Here is a 15,668-nt window from a genome sequence, read left to right as displayed (position 1 = left end):
CACTAAGTTTACCAGTGACCTGGACAAAGAAGTGAGATATCAAGTACAAAAAGTAAATAGACTGACAGGATGCCTTAATAACACTATATGGCAAAACAGACACATTGACACTGAGATGAAGTCAAGATTTATAAATCCAGTGTAAGACCAATAATGACATGCGCCTCAGAAACAAGACCCGACACAGCCACAACGCAAAGGCTACTGGAAATGGTGGAGATGAGAGTGCTGAGAAGAATTATTATAGGAAATACGCTGAGAGATCGAAAGAGAAGTGAAGACATTAGAAGAAAATGTAACGTACAGTGTATAAATGAATGAACACAAAATAGAAAAAAAGAATGGAATAATCGCATAAGCAGAATGGAGGAGACCCGTGTCGTCAAAATAGCAAGAGATAAGTCACCAATCGGCAGAAGAAGTATCGGACGACCGCGAAAAAGATGGGGTGACAACCTTTCATAGAGAATTATATTAGAATGACACAAATAGTCAAGGGGGGTTTAAATATTCTACTAAATTAATTTAACTACGTTTAACAATTCTATCGCTGTCTCACTCTGTCAATTAGAAATATGTAACTGCGTATGTCTTGCATAAAGTTTTTCTTAGTAGACAACACTTAATAACCTAACTCCCCGTATATATACCAACAAATCAGAAATGTGATAACAAAATTCTTATCCTGTCGACATAATTTTATAAAAGTCAAGGCGATATTCGTGAAGGCGGAGATTAAAATTTCTGTTCGGAAATATTGTGATTAAAAGATACTGTAGTAGATACGAGAAAAGTAAATTTCATAACAGAAATAAACAAAAGGTAAATATTGTGTTGATTTTCTAATAATATATTAGTTTTTCAAACCAGATTACTTTCAATAGTCTATTAATGCATTTAGGCGTAGTTAGGTGATTAGTTTGTTATTACACATAGCAGATTTCATGTGTAGAGGGCCTGTTCCATGTAATTCAATATAGCAATTAAATCAATTGTTTGTATTTTGCATTGAAACGATTTAGATACAATTAGCAACAACCTGATCATATACCACAAGTACTAACCAATGTGATGCTTCCAGGCATAAAAGATGAACTTTAAATTTACCATTCAAGATTTGGTTGCAAAAAACAGAACTTCTATACAAAATATTAATATTATTAAACAGTGGTTGCCCACAACTATTGAATCATATATTCCACCTTCAATTCACGATGAACTGATCGCTCTATTTTTAATGTCACGGAATAACGACATCGACCTAACTAAAGACTGTATAAGATCGCATTACGGCTTAAGATATGAGGCACCTGAAATGTTTGATGACAGAAATCTTGAAAGAATAGATGTTCAAATGGCTCTTAACACATTGTAAGTATTTTCATTATTATAAACATTTGAACGTTACAGTTTTCTGTTTTAGGAGACTTGTGAGTATCCCAAGAAGAACAGAAGATAACTATCTTGTTCTATATGCTAGTGTCAGGGACACTGATTTTTTTAGCTTTGAACTGCATCCTATCATGAAAGCATCATTGATGATCTTTGATATCGAACATCACACTAACCCTCCCGATGGAGTTATTATACTAGCTGATTTGAAAGGGGTAAGAATGTTATACTTAATTGAATCTACTAGCATACCTACTATATATATATATATATATATATATATATATATATATATATATATATATATATATATATATATATATATATAGAAGTTTTGAGGGAAATCCCGAAACAGGTCGATTTTAAACACCCATCTTATAACGTACATGGAGTAGGGATGACGTCACCGGTGTAGGTGTAGTGACGTAATCGTTAATTTTTTTTTAATAGAAATTGGTATAATGCGACACCTCATTTGAAGGAGAATTTAATTCTCTATTTAACAACATTACATGTTTAACTAAAATTTTTTTTTAAGAGTACAAAAACAGTTTTTTTTTTAGTTTAAATTCAACTAAATTACAACTAATGATTTAATTCATAATGTACTTTAAAGTAACCAAATTATGCATAACAATTATTTTAAATTAAATATTCTAAATGCCATCCATCGGTTCCTGCCATGACTTTCTGAAGTAAATACTTAAAAAAGCAAAAATAAGTAAAAATAATAATGGACATAAAAAGTTATCTCATAAACACTGAAACTTTTTGTCAAATGTTAATTCAAGCAAGTGATAGTTGCATAGTTACTGTAATGTTAATTAACGTAAATGTTTTGATTTTGTGAATTGTCATCAGTTGTCAATTGTAATTTTTACTTTTGAATACTAAATTGTGACTCACCTAAATGAAACACAACGCATAGAAATATTAATTCTTAGCGGATGCGGAGATAAAAAAGAACACATAACGAGGTATGCAATTTATTCAACGCAACATATCCAGACAGTCCCATCAGCCAATCAACAGTAACTAAAATAGTCCCAAAAGTTGAAGAAACTGGGCACGTTAAACATATTCCAAATGCTGGCCGTCCTAAAATTGAAGACAATGTGAAACTTGATATTTTATTAAATGTACATGACAATCCTCACAGTAGTTCAACACAAATGGGTGAATATGCTGGAGTTTCCCAACGATCGGTATTACGTGTTCTAAAAAAAGAAAACTACCATCCCTGCAAAATTCAACTACATCAGGAATTATTAAACGACGACGATCCCGTTCGCCGGCTTCAATTTTCTGATATTATGCAGGATGTATGTATCCGCAATCCACATTTCATCAATTAAATCCTTTTTTTCCGATGAAGCCACATTTTTTATACATGGTACTGTGAATCGTCAAAATTGCAGATCTTGGAGTTAAGAAAACCCATATTGGATGACTGAGTCACACACGCAATATCCTCAGAAAGTAAATGTATGGGCAGGGATCATTAATGACAGAATCATTGGCCCTTTTTTCTTTGAATAAAATCTAACAAGAGAACGTTATTTAACTTTTTTGAGAAATTAACTTATACCTGTCCTTGCTAACATGTATCCAAATGCTAATAATCCAAATTTACCGAGTGAAAATATCTGGTTTCAGCAAGATGGAGCCCCTTCGCATTACGCACGTGAAGTACGTAAATTTTTAAATCATTGCTTTCCCAGGAGGTGGATCGGAAGACGAGGTTTTATAGAGTGGCCAGCAAGGTCGCCAGATCTAACACCTCTAGACTTTTTCCTGTGGGGTTACATACAATCAAAAGTTTATGTCAATATACTCAAAACTTACAGGACTTGAAAGATAGAATAAGGCATGAAATAAGTCTAATTACTCCAGAAGTCATCCGCAATGTACTTGATGAATGTATCCGTAGATTCGCATATTGTCAAGAAACCGATGGATGGCATTTCGAACATTTAATTTAAAATAATTATCATGCATAATTTGGATACTCTAAAGTACATTATTAATTAAATAATTAGTTGTAATTTAGTTGAATTTAAATTAAAAAAAATTGTTTTTGTACCCTTAAAAAACATATTTTAGTTAAAAATGTAATCTCGTTAAATAGAGAATTAAATTCTCGTTTAAATGAAGTGTCGCATTATACCGATTTCTATTTAAAAAAAATTAACGATTACGTCACTACACCTACACCGGTGACATCATCCCTACTCCATGTACGTTATAACATGAGTATTTTAACAAAAATCGACCTGTTTCGGGAACTTCAAAAAATTATATGTTTCCTTCCCATCGGAGCCCAAAACCTCTACAACTTAAATAAATAATCTCAGTATTGGCCCTCAGTAACTTAAAGAAATGTTTCCACAAATTCTATATCATAAAATTGTTTGCCAATGAGTCATTTCGAAAGAACGTGCTTTCAGTCATATGTATTGCTTGTACGTGTTCGCTTAAACGTTCACGTAAACTACATAATGTCATTGTCCATTGTACAATGTGAAATGTACAAATGGATCACTGTCCTAAAAACATCGCTTTACGTACTGTGTGATAACTTGCTTAAAATGAGTTCAAAAAGAAAATTAACAACGCTAACATATGCTGATAAATATTAAAAGCTATAGAAGCAGTGAAAAATGGATTCAAAAGAAAAGAAGTTGCGGCTCAGTTTGAAATACACGAGAGTACATTATCAATCATAAGTCATAATCATAATTATAGGTAAGTCAAAAAAAACCTCGGTGTTTTGCAGGCTTAAAATCACTGCCCATGGATTATGAAGCCAATAAAAAAGCATGGATGACAGCAGAACTTTTTAAAAAATGGCTAATTAATATAGATAAGCAAACGGTAACTTCAAATAGAAAAATTATTCTGTTCATCGACAACTGTACAGCACACGGGGACATACCACCATTAAAGGCAATAAAAGTACAATTTCTTCCACCAAACACATCACAACTTCAACCTTTGGATCGGGGTACAATTAAAAATTTTAAAACATTATACAGAAAAGAAGTTGTTAGAAGAATGATAGCTGATATGGAGCAAAATATGATTTCTTCTATCAATATTCCCAAGCAATGAGGATGGTGGACAAAGCATGGCGAAACATAACACTCCTCACAGTGAAAAATTGCTTTAGAACCTGTGGTTTTTTTTCAGAATCTCAAGAACTTATTGAACATCAAGAAATCATTGAAGAGGAAGATAATAATGTAGGTCCCTGAAGAATGGAATAACCACATGTCTGGGTTAAACATTACTTTTGACGACTTGGTTACTTGCGATGATAAAGTTGTCACAGCAGAGACGTTAGCAGAGGAAGAAATATTGGAATCAGTTAACAACTGAATTGAAAGTGATAAAGACGATGAATTTAACGACGACCCACAAACTTCATCTACGAGCGTATCAATCAACGAAACAAAAAGTGCTATAACGACTGTACGATAATTTATAGAGCAGTGTAGCAACATAAAAGATAACGTATTCTCTTCTGTATTTGTCATTGAAAATCAAATCGATTTAGAAACTATGAATTGTTTAAAACAAAAGAAAATCACACATTTTTTTTAGTAGACTATACCTTTTTAATTGTTGCTTTAACTTTATGTAACGTGTATAATAAATGAATGTAGTTTATGTAGTAATGTAGTGTACAATAAATGCCTATATTTTATTGAAATTCTGACCTAAATTAATCCATCCCAACATAGACCCTTGATAACTTAAAAACCCATGGATGTATAAATAAAAACTCTTTATTTATACGTCCATGTAAAAACCTCTATAACTTAAAATATTTGGTTTTCCCTTGGACTTTAACTTATCGAGGTTCTACTATATATATATATATATATATATATATATATATATATATATATATATATATATATATATATATATATATATATATGGCCTGCGTAGCGCAAGCGGTAGGATGCTTGACTCGCAAGCCGGTGGTCCGGGGTTCGAATCCCACCGCCGGCAAGAACATCTAGACATTTTAAAAATGTCTATAGGCCCCAGGTCGACTCAGCCTGAATAAAAATGAGTACCTTGGGTAAAACCAGGGGTAATAATAGACGGTTGAAGCGTAGCACTGGCCATGTTACCTTCCTTATATACCGTAGGCCCTAGATATAGCAGACTACCCTGCTATACTCCCAAAGCCGCGACAGCGGTATAAAACGGGAGACTATTATATTATATATATATATATATATATATATATATATATATATATATATATATATATATATACACTCGCGATCATAAAATCCGGGTCACCTTGAAAATCACCGATATTTCATTTTTAACGAGCTTTATCGTAAATAATAATAATACAAATACAAACTAATGCATGTTTCTGAGAATTATTGCGGTTTCCTTTGTAACAAAGAATTGAAATAGTGCCGATTTCGCGGTAAAGTGCACACTTCCCAAAATGAACGCTACCTGTAACTCCGCTTGTTTTAAATGTCTCGTTTGTACTTCGACTTTCTGTTTAAATGCAACGGACAAACGTTTATTATTGCCACCATTAGTGTTTATTAGTGCCATTATTAGTGTTTATTTTTTGACAAAAATGCCTTTGACTGTTGTTGAAACGGCACAAATTGTTGCAAATTGTTGCACTTGTGGAAGACGATCACACTCAACGGCAAGTCGCAAGAACTGTTGGCGTAAGCCTTTCTACGGTTCAACGAGTGCTTCAACGCTTTCAGGAGGCAATTTTGCTAACCAGGCGACCTGGCTCTGGACGAAGAAGAACGACTAAGCCACTAGATAACCGTTTCCTTGTGTTTCAGGCTTTACGAAACCGGACCTCAACTGCGGTTATGCATCAAAATCGTCTAGAGGAAGTACGAAATCGCAATTTTAGTATTGCAACAGTCAGAAGAAGACTTCTATCTTCTTGACTATCTTCTCGAGTAATGGCTAGAGGACCGCCACTTCGCCAAGTGCCCCGAGTTGCACGACTAGCTTTTGCTCGACAATACGCGCATCGGGGAATTAACGATTGTAGCAAAGTGTTATTCTCAGATGAATCCCGTTTCTGCCTAACTGGATCCGATGGACGTGTAAGAGTTTGGAGGAGAACCGGTGAACAATTTGCACAAGCTTGCATTGCTCCAAGAATGCCATTTGGTGAAGACTCGGTCATGGCTTGGGGAGGTATATATTCCGACTTCCACACAGAATTACCCTTCATCGAAAATGGGTCCCTAACTGCACGAAGATACATTACGGAGATTCCGGAAGAACATGTTATGCCCAACATGGCAGGGCTTGGAGAAAACGCCGTTTTTATGCAGGACAACGTGCGCCCGCACGTTGCCAGGATCAGTATGTAATACTTGGACGAAGTTGGAATTACGAGGGTACCCTGGCCAGCTAGGTCTCCGGACCTGAATCCCATCGAACATCTCTGGGACGATTTAAAAAAACGTATTCAAACCCATACACCTCCTCCTAACAACGCACAGAAGCTTAAGGATCTGTTAGTGAGAGAGTGGAATAACATACCACAACATGTAATCCGGAGAAAAACTGAGAGTATGCCCCGTCGTCTGCAAGAGGTTATAAGAGCAAGGGGAGGCAATACACGATATTGGTCAATGAAATTTCACTGATTTTTTACCACATTCTGTATTTTCCATTTTTTTTCGTATATCTGTTTTATCAACAATTTGATTTGTTTTCTGTTTTTTTCAATAAAAACAATAAAAAACCATTTTTTTTTCTTTCAAAACAAACATTGATGACAAATAAAAAATACATTAGCCAAAAAAAAAGGTTATTACTGCACCAGAGGCAAAATATTTAAGAAACTTGAAATTTTCAAGATGACCCGGATTTTATGATCGCGAGTGTATATATATATATATATATATATATATATATATATATATATATATATATATATATATTGAGTCTATCGCGTAGAATATTCGCTTATTTTATAACAAGTGTTTAATATAGCTCTGTAATTTTCGCAGCAAACCTTATTGCTTTTTTATAAGTATATTGAACATATTAATACTTTGGACCAAAAGTTCGGCATTTCTTCTTGTTTCTAGATTTCATATATAAGTTGGTGTATTTGCTTTTGTATCGTTTCCTCTATCTGTCCTGTCCATTCATGTTGATGTTAACTTGATATTAATTTATTTTTTTTTTAGTTCGGGATTATGCATGTTTTCAAATTATGGCCAGAGTCCTTGAGAAAATTTTTTACGTATTTTGGAAAGGGGCTGCCTTTTCCTTTTATAGGGTTGCATTTTATAAACGGGAATTATTTTCTCGAACAATTAATCAATATTCTTGTTGCGATTATTGACCCGGATATTGTAAGAAGGGTAAGTATTTTCACTTTAACTGGAAGGTATTGTAGAACCAAGCACACGGTGCTCATAGCTAATATTAATTGTAACTTACATCAATTGAAACACAAATTTAAATATTTATTTTAGAATTTTTAGTCGTTTATAGATTGGTAGGTATATAGTTTAAAGAAGTTAATCAAAATTAACCAACATACACTCCGATTATTTATTATTATATTTCATTTGTCAATTAAAGAAGTCTGTAAGCAAAGTTTATTTCAGCTATTAATAAAGTGTGTTAGGAACTTTTGCTTAGGAGAAGGTTTAGAGAGGAGAAGGTGGTAATATGAAACCTGCTGTTTATATAGAACCCTTAGCTAAAAGAAAGTAGTGATCTGTACCACAGCTAGATCCTCTTTTTACTCTGCAGTCTTGGCACTTAAATTTTGATTTCTGTCTCATTATTATATAGTCCATGATCGACTTCTGTTAGATCGAAGGTCGTTCCCAAGTATATTTATGAATATCTTTATGTTGGAATTGGATATTCATTATTTTTAAACCAAAAAGTTGACAGAACTCAATTAAGCTGTCCTCTGAACCATTTCTAACTATTTCTCCGTGCCATCCCACCAAGTCATCGTCTATTTTAGAACGTACTCTGGAATTTAGGTCTCCTTAGAGTATTATTTATTGATGACTTTTTATTTTATCACAAATGTTTGATAACTCTTCATAATAGGAATCTTTAACCTGTTGATTTGAATCGTCTGTTGGCGCATAGACTCCAACAACTATTGTTACGATGCCGTACAATATGACAGTTATTGTCAGAATTTTTTCAGAGATGTACGCATAGTCTTTTATATATTTTTTTGAAAATTTTTTTATAAGAATTAAGACCCCTGATTTCGCGTGTACGTGTTTCTCTACTCCTGACCATATATGAATGTAGTCTTTAATCCAGTGATGCTCAGACTTATACTGCATGGGATCTACCACATAAACTGCAAGCGTCCGGAGATCGACAGTTATACCCTGATTTTTTGTTCGTTTGTAATTGGTCCAACCTCAGGCAACTTTACTCCACTGTCATGAAATTTTGACACATAAATAAAATGACATGGCATTTCATAGCTTAATTAAATTATACCGCCGATTTTTTGTGTTTTCTGCATTATTCTTTTAATTTTTAGATTTGTAGTGTGCTTTTATATAAAAAAGTTATTTTTAAAACTCTTTAGCGACGTATTAGTATAATATAATATTTTTGGATTACCGTCGGAGGCCGATATGATCAACCAAAAAAGAAGATGTATTTGGTAACCTTTCTAGTGACTTTCTTGGGTGTGAATTATGTCTCTTTAGTTTACTCCTCCTGGTTAAAAAACAAAGCATAGTAAAAAAACAATTTTGAAAACAAAAAACTTTATTGCGCATTTCAAGTTAATCAAAAGTTGTAACTACAGTGGGTTGTAAATAAAGTCATGTTTTTCATATTAATTATATTTGGATGTTGATGCGTGGCACTGCATATCATCCACAAGTATTTCATATGATGGTACGTTATTACGGAGGGCCAAACGCAAGCATGAAGAGGTTCGTCAGTTGGCCGATATTTTGATTTCACTATCTTCATTTGGGAAAATGCAGACTCACATAAGTGTGTTGATCCAAAGAATGCTGTGAGCTGCAGAGCTACCTGTCTCAAAGACGGATATTTCTCAGACGATATAAAAGACCAAAATTTCGTATCGGTAGCTCTGGATTTAAGATGTATATCCGAAATTATTTTCTGTACCTCATTTTGGACGAAAATGATCTCCATATTGAACGTAACGGATATTTCAGTGGCTATTTTTCCACACCTTGACAAGAAAATGGATTAGACATGAACGTTACAATATCTGTCAGTTTTTTAAAATCAGCGAAGCGTCTTTCAAACTCACCATGAAGTGAACTTTTTTTCAACTTTTTTTCACTTTTCAAGTGAACACCATGAAACTTTTTTTCAACGATGGAAAGTTGTTTAAATCCTTTCTGCTAATTTGCTCAACCAATAATTTCAATTTATTGACAAAAGAATGTATTGCGCTCATCATATCGATAATTGTTTTATTTTTACCTTGTAGTTCAAAATTAAGGAGGTTCAAATGATTTGTTGAATCTGTTAGGAAAGCCAGATCACTGAGCCATTTTTCGTTTTGAAGTAGATGAATGTCGTCCCCTCGTTCTTCTAAAAAAGAAATTATTTCGTGAAGTAGCTCCTGGAACCTATCTAAAAATTTTCCACGGCTCAACCACCTAACATCTGTATGCAGAAGTAAATCAGTGTGTTCTGCAGAGTCGCTATCTTCCAATTGCTCTTTAAAAAGACGTCCTTGCAAGCTTCGCGCTCTGATTGAATTCACAATTGTTGTTGTCATCTTCATGATGTCGTCCATATTTAAAATTTTGGATCACAAAACTTGCTGGTGAATGATGCAATGAAATGAAAAAAACGATGGAATGTCATCGTTAGCTCGACATAATGCAACAAATCCATTGTTAACGCCAGTCATGGATCGTGCACCATCTGTTGTAATACACACGAGTTTGCAAATCGGTAGCTCATATTGTTTCTCAAAATTTATAAAAACGTTGTATATATCTTCTCCGCGAGTTTTTTCGTTCAGAGGCAGCGTTGTTAACAATTCTTCTTTGACCAACATGTTAGAAAATACCATCCGAATGAAAATACACAACTGGGCGATATCAGTCATATCGGTTGACTCGTCAAATTGCAAAGAAAAGTACATACACTTCATAATATTACTTTTAACTTGGCTTTCCAAATCTTTGCCTATGATTTCGATACGTCTAGTAACCGTTGGATGTGATAACTGGACTTCTTTGATGGCGGACATATCTGTTTTATTTTTGAAGTCCTGAAATAACACATTCGCAGCCTCAATGAATGCTTCCTTCACTACCTCTCCATCTTCAAATGGTTTTTTATGTGGTGCCAATATATAAGAAATTTTGAACGACGCAATTGTTGCAGCTACTGATTGTTTAACAGGCCTAGTGAACATTGATTGTTCCGTCTTCAAACTACTTTTCAAGTCTTTTACTTTCCGTTTATTAAACAAACTGTTTTGCGGAAAATCATTTTCATAGTTTTTTTGCAAAGTTTTATAATGCCGTTCTAAATTTCCGCGTTTGGGTAGAGCAACGGAAGACCGACAAACAAGACAAACACACTTATCTTTCACCATAGGAAACAGGAATTCTTCTTCCCACGCATTATTAAAATGATACGTTTTACTCTTTTTCGCAGCACTCATATCGAGTTTCAAATATTAATGTAAAGAATAAATATATTACAAAAATGTTTTACTAGTAATAACTTACTAATGAATGATTAATGCTTGACTAACAGTAATACAATGCCGATACAGCACACTCCCAGTTTAAATTTATCTGTGAATGCGGATATGTCGAATCAGCATTATCGCAACTTTCGGGTGAAGAGATAGCATCATAATTATTCCATCATGCACGTGTGGTGGGTCAGGATATTAACATTATTTTAGTTTCGTTTATGTGGACTATTATCTTCTTTTTATTCTTGGGACTTTCAGTTTATATTTTCCCATTTTCTAATATTTGCGTCTATTACAGTGCTCGTATTTTCTCCGTGAATCGCGATCGACTTCAAAAACTTGGGCGATCGACCGGTCGATCGCGATCGACTCTTTGAGCACCACTGCACCTTTAATCTATTCATTTCCTTGTATTTTCTTTTTGGTTTCCGGGATTACTATGATGTCCATTTTTTGCTTCGTCATTTCAATTAAAATTTCCATTGTCTTGTGAGTCATGCCTTGAGTGTTCCAAATACCAATTTTCAAAGTCCTTTTCTTTGCCAGGTGTCGTCGTCGTAAGTTTGCATCCATATTCAGAGGCTCGGCGTTAGAATTTTTAGTCAAAAGAGTTTTTTACGGATGATGAGGGACTGTCCATCGCTCCAACCCCCAAGCTTGGGAGGACCAGGATTTTCTTTTGGGGTTTCTTAACTTAGTCGGCGTGTTTCCAGTTTTAAGGCGCCAGAAACTCGCCTCTCGTAATGATCCTTAAAATTTGATGTTTCAAGAGTGTTTAGTCGTCTACTTTAGACAAAATTTGTTTTTTTAGATACACATGCATCCGGTGGGATGGAACGTGGAAGAAGTGTTCCGAAAAGTTGTTTGCCCAAGGAAGTGGGAGGAGAGCTGGAGTCAGAAGATGAACTTAACAGAAACACATTGATGTTATATAAAGAAAGGGAGGTGTACTGGAAAGAAGAAGAAAGGCTAAGAAAAACGATTTCTAAATAAAAATTTTATTGTTTTTCTACTGTTCATTTAAGTTTTTATATTTGTATTATATTTTTTATTGTTAAATATGTTGAGAAAAATTAATTAGACGTTTAATTAATATTTAGAATTAAAAAAAAACTCACAATGAAGTAAATATTTTTGGGTCTAAATGGTATATTTATTTCATCAATTTTCATAGCAGCGTTTTCGAACACTAATAAGTGAAACCATGAAATTAAGTTTTCCCAGTTTAATATATTCAATAAAAAGATTAATAGTTGTGAATAGGTAATTGAGCATTTGAAAATAGCCACTTTAAAAGGCGTAAAAAACTTTGCATTCAATTTTAAATCTAAAAACTGTCCCCGTAATTCTGAATAAATGCAAGAGTTTTGTCGCGTCACAGACCTGCAGGAACAATGAGCCCTCCGAGAATCGTGTGATCTTGATGGGTTAAAAGAACTCTTTATATTCAACCGTAGCCGATATTTCTATGAGGTGAGTGCGGACTGAGAGGAAGCTATCAACGTCTCAACTTTGGGTATAAAGCTTCTTCTTCTTCCTTCTTGTATGTAGGCTTTAAAGCCTGTTTCTTCTTCAATATTAGCGTCCTAAATTGTTTAAATTATCGCATTATCTTTTTCTTGGTCTGCAAATACTTCTTCATTCATTTGGTGACTTATCTATGCTTTTCCTCTGCCAATCTACTAATTTGTTCGTTCCACTCCTATTTCCGTTTTGTCACCCATCCATTTATGTTTTCTATATTGCATGCTCTTTCCAATGTCTATCAAATAGACTTTTCCCTGATATTCGTCGAAGTATTTTCATCTATGTTGTTTCTACCAGTTTTAGATGTGTCAGGTCTTGTCTCCGCCGTGTATGTTAATATAGGTCTAATTGCTGCTTTATAGAATCTTGTTTTTGTGTCTGGTCTTAGGTGTTTGTTCTTTCAGATTGTGTGATTAAGAGATCCCGACACTTTACTTGCTTTTAAGCTTTGTTTTCGTACTTCTTCTTTTGTCACATTTTTGGAACATTTGTCTTAGTACAAATACAGCGTCTACGCAGGATCTTCTGGATCTGAATCCTTGTTGTTCATCTGAAGAAGTTGTTAGTTTATTGATTTTGTTGGTTATGACTTTTGTGGTAAGCTTGAGTGCTGTGTTCAGTGGATTTATACCTCTATAATTGTTGGGATCCTCTTTACCTCCTTTCTTGAATATTGGTATCATTACGCTGTTTCTCCATGCGTCTGTTATCTTGCAGTGCAATATTAGTTTTTGTATTATAAGTTTTGTCATCGCGAGGGTTATACTTTCTCCTCCGTATTTTAGAAGCTCGTTGGTTATTCCGTCTGGTCCTGGTGACATTCTATTTTTGAGTGGTTTTATGACTATCTCTACTACCTGAAAACTGATTTCTATTTCGTGTCTTAATTCAGGTACGTTATTGTGTTCTAACAGCACTGAACAAATTATTCCTACTCCATAACCATAATAGCAACTGTACTCTGCGTTTGGCATTTAAGGCTCCCGGTATTGTTTCTCTGTTTCACTTCTACTCCTCTAAGATCTGCGAATCCTTGTCTGAATGGGAGGATTCTGCCAGTATCAAGCGATCCCCAAGTTTCAACAACCATCTCTCACCATGCGAGGAGTGTCTACCCATTATCTAATTTCACGTTAAACAAAAATAGACCAGAAAAAACCATAAGAAGAAAAAACGCATCCTCATGAAAAGTGATAAAAACGCGATGCAGCTCAGCAAAGATCGAGCGAGCAAAGATACACGTGTTATGAGTTGCTTTGTCATTTTGATTATGAAACATGATACATCATCACCAGAGGTGACGACAAACGAAGAAATAAATATTGAGGAGGAAGAGGTAAAGGAAGCATTAAGGAAATTGAAAAATAGAAAATCACCAGGAGAGGACAGAATACCGAACGAACTCCTAAAGTACGGAAGGCCAGATCTGACCAAACACCTATTAAAATTAATCCAAAAAATAATAACAAAACAGAACTCCTCAAGAATGGAGATCAAGCATCCTAATACCTCTCTTCAAAAAGGGAGACAAATCGTACGCGGAAAATTACAGAGGAATTAATTCATTAAACACAACACTAAAATTAACAACCAAAGTGACAACAAATAAATTGAATGAAATTATAACACTAGCAGATGAACAACAAGGTTTTAGGTCGGGAAGATACCGACGGTATATTTATAATAAGGCAAATGCAAGAGAAATCATTAGAATACAACAAACCGGCATATCTATGTTTCGTGGACCTTAAGAAGGCATTTGACCGGGTCAAAATAAAAGACGTTATCCACTTACTGTACGCAAGAGAGATACCTCTAGGAATAATCAAAACGATCGAATATATCTACCAAAACAACACAACAAAATTAAAAGTAGAAGACGAACTAACCGACCTTATTGAAGCTGGCAATGGGATAAGACAGGGAGATTCCCTGAGTCCTCCATTGTTCAACCTGATTATGGATGAAATAATAAAAAAATTAAAAACTAGCCAGGAAATTTAACATGTTAATTTCCCCAAAAAAGACAAAATGCATGATGGTAACAGCAAATTTACTATAATGCAAATTGAAGCTGGAAGGTCAGATAATAGAACAAGTGATGGAGTTGAAATATCTAGGCATCACATTATCTAGATACGGAAAGCTCGAAACAGGTGGAAGATCAAGTGAATAGAGCAAACAGAGCCGCAGGCTGCCTGAATGGAACAATATGGAGAAATAAAAATATCGGGAAAGAACGAAAGGCAGAATTTACAAAACAGTCATCGGACCAATACTGACATATGCGGCAGAAACAAGACCTGACACAGAGAGGAGAAAAAGGATGTTAGAAACAGCAGAGATGAAAACACTTAGAAAAATTGATGGTAAGACACTATGGAACAGAGCTAGAAGTACAGATATACGACCTAGATGCAAGGTGAAGAACATTAAGAACTGGGTAAGAAATAGAAGAGTACAATGGAACGCTCATATAAGCCGAATGACAACAAACAGAATAGTAAAGACGGCAAATTTCACCAATAGGAAGACGATCAGTAGGAAGACCACGAAAACGATGGAACGACAACTTACTGGAGGCACATTGAAAAACAGACAGTCATGTCTATATAAAAAGAAGAAGAAGCTACATAATTTTTTTTAGTGATAATATTTTAGGTTCGCTTACGTTGCACAAAATTTTATGATAATAATAAAAACACATGTGGCAACTATGGAAATAATACCATCAGTTCGTAACTCTCGTTTGCACTCCATAAATTAAAGTTACATTCACCTACTGATTTTTCAATGATATTTAATTTTAATTAGTGGTTTTTGAGTAATAAATATGATATATAAATTTTATTTCATTGAAAGTATTTAAGTCAGAATACTTCTAAAATTATTGTTAGGGAGTTTATAAGCAGTTGGTAGTACTGTAGCGACGTAGAAATGCCAAAATTCATGACGAGCATCGAACTTTTTGTTACTAAAATTTTACCACAGAGGGTAAGTTGCTGCCATTCTATCAGCAAGATAACTT

At 34.4% G+C, this 15,668-nt stretch overlaps 2 protein-coding genes across 2 annotated transcripts; one reads left to right on the top strand and one right to left on the bottom strand.

The window, feature by feature from the left end:
• The first annotated feature begins 855 nt into the window (after positions 1 to 855).
• Positions 856 to 7,904, top strand: LOC140448757 (alpha-tocopherol transfer protein-like). Its single transcript, XM_072541872.1, has 4 exons — positions 856 to 1,371; positions 1,424 to 1,607; positions 7,605 to 7,781; positions 7,896 to 7,904. Exons 1-4 carry the CDS (start codon positions 1,091 to 1,093, stop codon positions 7,902 to 7,904), a joined length of 651 nt encoding a protein of 216 aa, XP_072397973.1. The 5' UTR covers positions 856 to 1,090.
• Positions 7,905 to 10,207: 2,303 nt separating this feature from the next.
• Positions 10,208 to 11,074, bottom strand: LOC140448756 (protein FAM200C-like). The gene has a single exon (XM_072541871.1). It carries the CDS (start codon positions 11,072 to 11,074, stop codon positions 10,208 to 10,210), a length of 867 nt encoding a protein of 288 aa, XP_072397972.1.
• Positions 11,075 to 15,668: the final 4,594 nt, after the last annotated feature.

This window comes from Diabrotica undecimpunctata, chromosome 8 (genome assembly GCF_040954645.1).
Source record: "Diabrotica undecimpunctata isolate CICGRU chromosome 8, icDiaUnde3, whole genome shotgun sequence".
NCBI lineage: Eukaryota > Metazoa > Arthropoda > Insecta > Coleoptera > Chrysomelidae > Diabrotica > Diabrotica undecimpunctata.
This window is presented reverse-complemented; position numbering and strand designations above follow the sequence as displayed.